This window comes from Asterias amurensis, chromosome 1, assembly GCF_032118995.1.
Source record: "Asterias amurensis chromosome 1, ASM3211899v1".
In the NCBI taxonomy this organism is placed as follows: Eukaryota; Metazoa; Echinodermata; class Asteroidea; order Forcipulatida; family Asteriidae; genus Asterias; species Asterias amurensis.
The window spans coordinates 32,790,564-32,800,908 of NC_092648.1; the positions used below are offsets into that span (position 1 = coordinate 32,790,564).

Sequence of the window (10,345 nt, forward strand, 5' to 3'; positions counted from 1 at the left end):
CACTTTTTCCAGAAATCCGCCTAGACTATAAGTGGCTTGTCACTCTCTTTAGAAAAGGAAGCATATTGTGTATCGTACATTAAACTATATCAATGGAACATGCTCGGCCAACATTCGAAAAAGAAGGAGATTTTCCCGGCCTTCAAAATCCTAGATCAGATAATCCGCTAAATAACATAATTTAAACACTTTACTCATTTCTACAACGGCTCCACGATTGAGTAAAACAACCTCCATAACCAAACTATTAGAAAACTCTTCGTGATGATGTCGTGAATTTGGTGCCCAACTTTGTTACCAGTTTGACTAATGACATTTTCCATTCATCTTATTTTTCTAATCTGATTGGGTGTGCAAGGCCAGAGGAACCTAACGGAACATTTGAAAAACTCCACAAGTTTTGTTCCATCTTAGATAAGAGAAAAGGGCAGAGAGGAATATTGTGTTTTTCACGTTTAAAAAAACGTGATTCACCGTTAACAGCAGAAAATCGTCAACCGCAATCAATCTAATCTAATAACCAACATCAGATGAACAGAACCCACTGAATGCTACAGTTCTGATTATATTCCCTTTTCAATCAATGTGATTGTCATATCCTTGAATTTAACTCACATACGTCACTGCGATAACTGTCAACTACTGTAATTTCTCAAACTAAATGTCTCTAAAGTTAAACGATTTGTGTTGCTTGATTGCTTCGCATAGATCTAGCTACTTGGTTGAAAACGAAATAAAGACCGATGTTGAAAACGCTTGCGTCAGAGTGAAATGTCCAATCACGTAATGGTAATCACAGTTATGCAAATGTAATATTCGTGGCTGACTGTTTAAGCATATCATTTTACCTGCTGTTTTCTAGAGAGCCATTTATAAGGTGACAGAGGCAGTCACTTGTACAAAGTGGTAGACTCTCTTCTCTGGAGCGTGCACCCGTGCTCGACTCGAGATAACGGGAGTCCTCATCTGCTGGTTTTCACGATGGAGCCTATCATTGCTCTCCGCGTTACCAAAACTTTGGCTGGACTCATCGGGATATTTGGCAACGGACTCGTCTGCATTGTTATCTTCTTGGTCAAGTCCATGCACACTACAACCAACATGTTCATCTTCAACCAGGCGGTCATGGACTTTCTCGGTTGTTTGTTGCTTCTTCTGAGCAGCAACGTCCCCGTACCAGACCCCTTACCTCCAGGTTTGGCCGGTACTCTGTTGTGCCACCTCTGGATCTCCGACTCCATCGTCTGGCTCCTGTACTCAGCGTCCACAATCAACTTAGCGATGCTGACTTTCGAACGGTACTTTGCCATCGTGTTTCCCTTCAAATATGGTCCACTCTTCTGCTATAAGAAGTCCGTGCCGGTGTGTATGCTCATCTTCGCCTGGTTGATGGGTTTCTTGGTGGCGGTTTACGGTAGCGCCATCTTTGCCCCCGTTGACGACCACTGCATCTCCGTGAACATCCCTGGTGGTAACGTACTCGGCATACTCATCATTGGTATATACTACTTCATCCCTATTCTGTTCATGATCTTCGCCTACATCCACATCAGCATTGAGTTGAAACGAAGCTCAAATCGTGTGGTCCCCGTGATCGGGCGCACGGCCGCCGATGACAGGAGCGAAGCGCCCGCAGCCCCGCAACAAGATGATCCCATCAAGCGTGCCCGCATCAATACATACAAGACCCTGTTGGTTGTCGTTGGGGCCTACATCATCTGTTGGACTCCGAACGAGATCATCTTTCTGCTCTTCAATCTGGGCTGGCTTTACCTGGATTTCTCTGGTGCCCTCTACATCGTATCCGTGGCTCTCGTTGCGATCAACTCCTGCATCAATCCAGTCATCTACGCATTTAAGTACAAACAGTTTCAAAAGGCAGTGATGCAGGTATTTTTCAGACGAAGACCAACCGCGAACTCAGTTGCAACCGTGGAAACAGAACTGCGAGGATGATTTTAAAAGGTCGAGTTGACTCTTGCTGCTGTGATGTCATTACAACTAAACTTGAGAGTGTGGATGGACACCCACTTCACCGATACTCACCGATGCACGCGGATCACAATATAATTAGTATGCAGCACCTCGTAATTATTGCACATACACAACTCGAAAAAAAAACAACCAAAAACCCAAACATTTTTGTTTAAAGTTTATCCTATTGTTTGTCCCGGGGTGGATCCATCTGCCTTTTTGCTTGTTTTGTGTAATTACTGTTAGATTAAAGAGGGTTGTGTCTACATGATCAAATCAGGATCCAATTTCATGGAGCTGGTTTGGGTAAAAAGGGTTTGGGTACGACCAAAAACACAACTTTCACAGATTTTCACTAAACTACACGGTTTGAAAATAATGGTGATAGAAAGCTTCCCTTAAAGGCAGTGGACACTATTTGTAATTAAAATAATTGTCAGCATAAAACCTTTCTTGAGTACGAGCAATGGGGAGAGGTTGATATAAAACATTGTGAGAAACAGCTCCCTCTGAAGTGACGTAGTTTTCGAGAAATCAGTAATTTTCCACAAATTTGATTTCGAGACCTCAAGTTATGAACTTGAGGTCTCGAAATCAAGCATCAGAAAGCACACAAATTCGTGTGACGGAGGGTGTTTTTTCTTTCATTATTATCTCGCAACTTTGACGACCGATTGAGCTCAAATTTGCACAGGTTTGTTATTTTATGCATATGTTGAGATACACCAACTTTGAAGACTAGTCTTTGACAATTACCAATAGTGTCCACTGTCTTTAAATAATTGCTTGATGAGGTGCTGTAGTTTTTGAGAAATTAGTAAAACAATGTCACGAAAGTAGGTTTCGTCAATAGGAGAGACGAAAATAATTTTAGCGTGTAGGGGGCCTATAGATTTACGCGACTCTCCTGAAAACATTGCTTTGTGGATTTCACTATTTTTTTCTCTCAAAAACATGAAGACTAAAGAAGCTGAAACTTTTAAGTTTTAAGGTAAATTCATAAATCTTCAATCACAGTGAGTATATTATAGGGGTTCATGCCATGGCAAAACAATGGGAAACTTTTGAGTATCTGCCAAGCACCAAGAGAGGGCGCTCTTCACCAGGTAATGTCAACAACTTAGGAATAGGAGAAGCATGAGTGACGGTCACTGACAGCAAATACCTTGTGTTTTGCGTGTTTTTGATTTTGTATTTTAGATTTAGTCAACCTGTATTTTGTTTTTCATAACACATTGCCAGCATAAACCAAACTGTTCTGGAACAGGACGCACTGGATAGCAAACGGTGTGCATGAGTTTTGGAGAGTGTTTCTTCTAGAGTAATTAGCAAAAATTCCAAAATGCTGACCTACCAAAACTTGAGAAGAAATCTGAAGTTTAGTTGTATGACAATGTGACAATGTATCTGATTTAATTTTCAAGAGGCTGAGAGACTTCTAAATATTTGCTAAGTATTTTTGAATTTTTAGCATTTACCATTGTTTGCTATAGGAGTTGTGCACCCTTACCTGGTAGGTCTACTGCCCTCTAGTGGCAGAGCTTTCAAAAAGTCTCCCATTGATCTACGCAAAAGGTATCAAGTTCCAAAAGGACAATAAAAAACATTTTCATAAAGTCAATTTATAAAAGTTATCGTTTTTTCAAAGATCAAAAGTAGTTGCTTTTGTCAATATCTTTACTACCTCGTTTCTGACCATTCATATTTTGCATAAAAACTAAACAAATCAGTGCTATTTTATTTTAAATTGGTTAATGGAAAGGTGTGTGAGCCAGTTTTCCCACAACATCAACAGTATTCACAGGATACCATCTGAATTTAAAGCGTAAAAGAGGGGGGGGGGGGGGCACACTCTAAATGGATGCTTATTGAATCACTTTATACGTATAGTTAATATGCACTGGACATCTTTGGTAAGTGTAAAAAAAAATAGTTTCACTGTATCCCAACATGCATAATATAAAAACCTCTGAAAATTGTTTTTTCTTTCAAACATAAGAGTATATGCTTACGCACAATAAAACAATTTTTTTAGTAATTGTTTGTCACGATTTATATGTTTAAAAAATATATAAAGTTGTTTGAGGGGCTGATCCGCCTACCCCTTTTGTGACGTCATTCAAGGCAGACTTTGCCTGCAATGCGTATAGTAAACACACGTGCAAAGTACATGTACGTCCAAGTCGTGAGTTGGTACATTCCAAAGAGTGTTTTTCTGCATTCAGCAGCAATACACCTGGTCGGCATTGCCGGAAAAAAACAATTTTCTTTTGAAACGTACAAACTCACGACTTGGTCCGTACATGTACTTAGCAATTGTGTTTACTCTACGCATTACAGGCAAAGTCTGCCTCGATTGACGTCACGAACAGCGCCCTCTCGGGTCGGGGTCTACTCTTAAATTTGTAAATAACATAAGAGCTGATTTTTTTAAACCTTAGTTAACTGTTTATTCACATTCCACTCATCAAAACACATATATTAGTGACAAAAGCTTTATTTTGAAAAAATACCACTTCCAGGTGACTTTAAAGTCACCTGGAAGTGGTATTTCTAAAAAGCGTTTGTAACCGTTTGTTTTAAAATGCATATGTTAGAAAGATGTTTTAAAAGTAGAATACAATGATCCACACAAATGTGCCTCAAAAGTGCGTGGTTTTCCTTTTACTTCACGAACTAACACGGTCGGCCATTTATGGGAGTCAAAAATATTGTCGTTTGAAGGTTTTTTTTCCTCGTTCCGGTACGGACGAGATTTTCAGAGTCCTATACTGGACCGATCTCTATTTATAACTCTTTTGCAATATCAAAAACAACACAATAAAATCAACATAATAAACATCAACAACTCACTGCCTTTGTCTAAACATATTCTTGCTCTATGGTGTTAATAGCAACAGCTTCACCAGAACACGTGTTCATCATGACCCAAAATTTCATGCGGTAAAATCATCATTGCGAACAAAATAACCTCGGTAGCGTTATATGCGGAGACTCGTGAATAAATTAAGACATTGAGATAAATTTCTTCATAAGATTTAGACCGATTCCGAATTTGCGGCTACGGCTACGGCTGTTACTAAGGGTGTTTCTAAGGACGTCTTATACCTCAACGCGTGAGGACGCGGAAATCTAGTCGTAGCCGTAGCCAACAAGTACGATAATATTAATTATTATAGTGAACTTTTTTTGGTCATCATGCACACAACGAAACGGATCAACGTTTACCACTGTTCTATGTACATCTACGTTCTGCTATATACGGGTAACACAACAATTTGAAAAGTATTATAGTTTTTTATGCGGCAAGTGTTCATTGCTACCGGGACCAAGTTACCGCAAACTTGGAAACACGGACGTCCAATCAGAGCTTCTGAACATTTTCCTAATGGCCAATCAGCTTTTGTGCTCATTTTTGTTAAACAAGCAGCAGTTTTGTGTCGCTTGACTTGTGGTGTAGCTGACATGCCAACGCAGTCGCCCCTCAGGGGTGAAAATAGCGTGAAAAGAATATTTTAAGCGTGATTTCTGAGGGTGTATTGTTGATCAAAAATTGCACATTGGAGATAATCACAAAAGAAACACCAAACAGAGGGTAGAAAACTACACTGATGGACCAGGCTACCGGGGTCGAGCTACTGAATACACTGCTGCATTAGCCACACCTAAACCAATGAGGTCACATGGCGTTGTCAAACTACTGATTATGTGCTGAATAGTCAACATAATCACTTTTCAATCACAAACAGCTAGAAAATCTCAACAACTACCAGTAAACTTTCATCGTGAAAAATAACTACAACAACAACTTCGTAACCAGAGGGAGCATTTTGCGTTTTTGTTTTAAGGTAAGCTAACAATCTGTTGTTAAGGCCCTTATGTTTTAAACTATAGAACCTGTATAATGCAAGGGGGAAATGAAAAACGTACTTTTTTTCTAGCTCGGATTATTTTCTAAGTCAGTAAACACAGAACACCTCCAATCCAATCGAACTGTGGATGACAGATTTAAGGTAATATGTCTCGTTTCAGTTGAAGAACAGCCGTTTATAATAGTGATTTACACAAAATCTTTCTTGTAAATGAAACCAAGGAAATCTTGCAGAGTATAACCGGTAAGCCTAAAGGTACCCATATAGTAGCAGTAGGCCTATTTAATTTTCGACAACAAGTGTTATTTCAGGTACATGATTCAGAATACAAACACAGGAATTAAAAAACTTAAAAAGACTAAACACGCACGCTGTATAATAGAGCACTTTCATGCTCCTTTGCTACGCTCATACGCATGAAGAACAGTTTCTCCCTGATGACTTATGACAATAACACAAAGTACAATACAATCCATTGTTTTGTTTCATGGGAATGTGCCGGTGGTAGGCCGATTATGAGTGAGGTGCGGCTAAACGGTGTATAGGTGCCGGGGCGTGTCTTTTCAGAGGGGAGCAAGTTGTCTGTACTTTCTGGCTTCGTATTAAAGCCAGTGGACACTATTGGTAATTGTCAATACCAGTCTTCTCACTTGGTGTATTTCAACATATACATATAATAACCAACCTGTGAAAATTTGAGCTCAATCGGTCGTCGAAGTTGCGAGATAATAATGAAAGAAAAAACACCCTCACACGAAGCATGTGCTTTCATATGGTTGATTTCGAGACCTCCAATTCTAAACTTGAGGTCTCGAAATCAAATTCGTGGAAAATTAGTTCTTTCTCGAAAACTACGTCACTTCAGAGGGAGCCGTTTCTGACAATGTTTTATACTATCAACCTCTCCCCATTACTCGTTACCAAGTAAGATTTTATGCTAATAATTATTTTGAGTAATTACCAATAGTGTCCACTGTCTTTAATGTGTGTCTTGTTTGTTGTCCCCTTTTAAAATACAACCCAACACGATTTTTGATCGGTTTCACTTCGTTATATTCCAATAACATTAAGGCTCTTATGTACCATAAACCTACGCTAGAAACACACACATAATTATTTTATTCGATCATAAAAGCATACCTGGTATAAGAAATAATATTTCTATCTTTGCCTTTTGATTTCTCCAGGGAAATAACCTTAAAAACCCAGCAAACAAACGCCATGATGGCGAGCAGTGATTTGAAAGCAGTGATCAAGAACGCCGACATGTCTGAGAGTATGCAGGAAGAATCTGTGCAATGCGCTCAGCAAGCCATGGAGAAGTTTAACATAGAGAAGGACATCGCGGCCTTCATCAAGAAAGAATTCGACAAGAAATACAACACTACATGGCATTGTATTGTGGGGAAGAACTTCGGTAGCTACGTCACACACGAGACTAAAAACTTCATTTATTTCTACCTTGGGCACATGGCGGTGTTGCTCTTTAAATCGGGGTAAACAAACTACACTGCCATGGACACGATATTGATCATATAAAGAGAACTATTATGACTTTCTTAACCTTAAAAGTTTTCCTCTTCTTTATCGGGGTAAACTTGACTGCCATGGACCTATGTTGACCCAAAGTTTAAGTTTTATTAATTTTGGTTCGAATCCCACCCGGTATACCTTTGATTTGTTGTCACAGAACTCGGGAAAGTACTGAGTATACATACAGTGCTAAACACACATCGGTGTATATGGGCGAAACCAAAATGAATTCTCTTTATCCCCGATGCAAATTAACATAAAAGTTGTCCTATTATTTATGGATTTTTAGATAGTGTCATAATTGCTTTTATGAAATAGACAAATAGTTCCATACATCTTAATCTGCAGTGCAAAATGACACAGATATTGTCTAAATCCAGGTTAAAACGAGTTGTGATTGTTTGGAGCCAATTTCCGCTTAATTGGTACCTCAAACAAGTTGGGTTGCCTATCAGTCTTTGTCCTCCCCTCCAACGAGTTTGGGAGGGCAACTAATATGCCACTTAACCCATAAGCCTATTATTAACATTTAAGTTGTCTTCTTCTTTATTCATTTTCGGATACCGTCATCATTGCTTTTAGCAAATAGTTTCGTACTTATTCTATTGACAACAAAATGCTTTTAAATAGTACCCTCAGCGAGTTTTGTTTCTAACGGAAACGCTGTTGTAAATTGTTTATAATGTGTTTTTTTTTATCATTTAATTGACATTTTAAATTTTATTTGGCACGTCCAATTAACATCTCTTGATTACAAATGTATCTATGATTTATACAGATTGCCAATAAAAGCTTTGCTGTTTACTTTATAATGGTGTAACAGCACCCTGATAAGAAAAGTTCTCTTAAAGTAGTTGATCTTCGAAATCATTTTTTTATTTTTATGAAGACTACACTCTAAAAACGCCGGGGTCATGTATTTATTATTTCAGTCGGATTCTGGAAGAAATGCTGCATGGGGTCTGACCTATTTCTGTATATAAGTTTGAGCCAAAATCTTTGCCAAATTGACCCAAATTTTGACGCAAAATCAGAGTAAAATCCTACTTAAAGCCATTGGACACTTTCGGTAAACAGTATTGTCCAAGGCCCACACTTCGTGTATCACAACTTCTATTATAAAATAACAAACCTGTGAAAATTTAGGCTGAATCGGTCATCGGGGTCGGGAGAAAATAACGGGGAAAACCACCCTTGTTTCCGCACGTTTCGCCGTGTCATGGCATGTGTTTAATATAAATCCGTAATTCTCGATATCGAGAATTGATACTGTTCTTAATGTTTTCTCAAAAAGTAAAGCTATTCATGGAATAATATTTCAAGGGAAGTCTTTCACCATAATACCTTCTGTAAACCCTGTAAGTTATTTGTAAATCTGTGAACTTTTGTTTTTCTGTACCGAAAGTGTCCAATGGCTTCCAAGCCATTATACACTTTCGGAACAGAAAACAAAATAGTCGTCCGACTATCACACGGTAAACGATGCACTATCACACGGTAAACGATGCACTATCACACGGCAAACGATGCACTATATTATATCACACGGCCGCCGTCTAGTAAAACTAAGACATATCATGTAAACCAATTAAAAGGCAGAATATTTAAAGGGGTGTTAAAATATAAATCATTGTGAGATACGGCTCCCTCTGAAGTGGAGTAGTTTTCGAGAAAGAAGTAATTTTCCACGAATTTGATTTCGAGACCTTAGGTTTAGAATTTGAGGTCTCGAAATCAAGCATCTGAACGCACACAACTTCGTGTGACAAGGGTGTTTTTTCTTTCATTGTTATCTCGCAACTTCGACGACCAATTGAGCCCAAGTTTTCACGGGTTTGATATTTTAAGCATATATGTTGAGACACACCAAGTGAGAAGACTAGTCTTTGACAATTACCATTATCTTCAAGTACGCGCCAATCATCCAATCAGATCATCACAGAATGGAGTGGTGACTCTGCCTTTTCATTGGTTTAGAGCGCGTCACATGATATGTCTTAGTTTTACTAGACGGCGGCCGTGTGATATAATATAGTGCATCGTTTGCCGTGTGATAGTGCATCGTTTGCCGTGTGATAGTCTGATGACTATCACATGGCGTGCAGCACCCAGACGTCTTTACCCACCTCGAACCCAATCAGTTGTGCATCTGTGTATTTGAAACGCGCATACGAACGTTCCGAGTACGAAGATGATAAATAGTCTGTTGGGGGTGTTATAACACAAAAATATTGACTGCTTTAACTCGTGCTATGGTTAAAACTACGACTCCCTCGGTGATCCCGGACCGTTCTATTTTCCCTCGGCTGCGCCTCGGGATAATAGAACGGTCAAGGGATCAGTCGTAGTTTTAACCATAGCACTCGAATTGCGAAGCAGTCAATATTTGTATAATAGTGTCCACTGCCTTTAACAACAAACTGCCTGATCAGCGTGGTGGGTCAGGCCCCACGTGACCTTGATTCTGGGCCAATTCTAATCGAAAGCTTAGAGTGTAGGATAAATTCTGCTTAAAACTGATGACTTTTTCCTATCAAGTACGATTATGAATTGATGAGATTTTACCGGTTAGCCTATAACATTTATTATACCTGGTGTGGTGCATAGTTTTTGTTCTTGCATGTGCCCTTTTAGGCTCTATGGCTTAACCGATATACCCCAATTGCTCACAGAGATTTTTTTTTACTTCAATCGAATGGTTAAACATTGCGTAAAAATCCCACAGGAATAAACCAAGCATAACTGAGAAACCCAATACTAAATCAACTTTGACTTCATAAAAAAATGGTTTTGAAAAAAAAAAAAATTAGACAGAATAATACTTGTCCTTTTTTAGAGACTTTGATGTCATGCCTTGAAAAAAAAGTAAATGGCCGTATAAAAAGAAAATTATGCGTAATATTGTGTGCAATGTTTTGTCTCGCGCATGGCTTTGTTTTTAATTTCAGTTTTGTATCACGAAGAGA

The 10,345-nt window shown here is 38.9% G+C and overlaps 1 protein-coding gene across 1 annotated transcript; it reads left to right on the plus strand.

Annotated features, from left to right (window-relative positions):
• Positions 1-981: 981 nt before the first annotated feature.
• On the plus strand, positions 982-1,956 carry LOC139943386 (alpha-1A adrenergic receptor-like). Its single transcript, XM_071940232.1, has one exon. It carries the CDS (start codon positions 982-984, stop codon positions 1,954-1,956), a length of 975 nt encoding a protein of 324 aa, XP_071796333.1.
• The last annotated feature ends 8,389 nt before the right edge of the window (positions 1,957-10,345 follow it).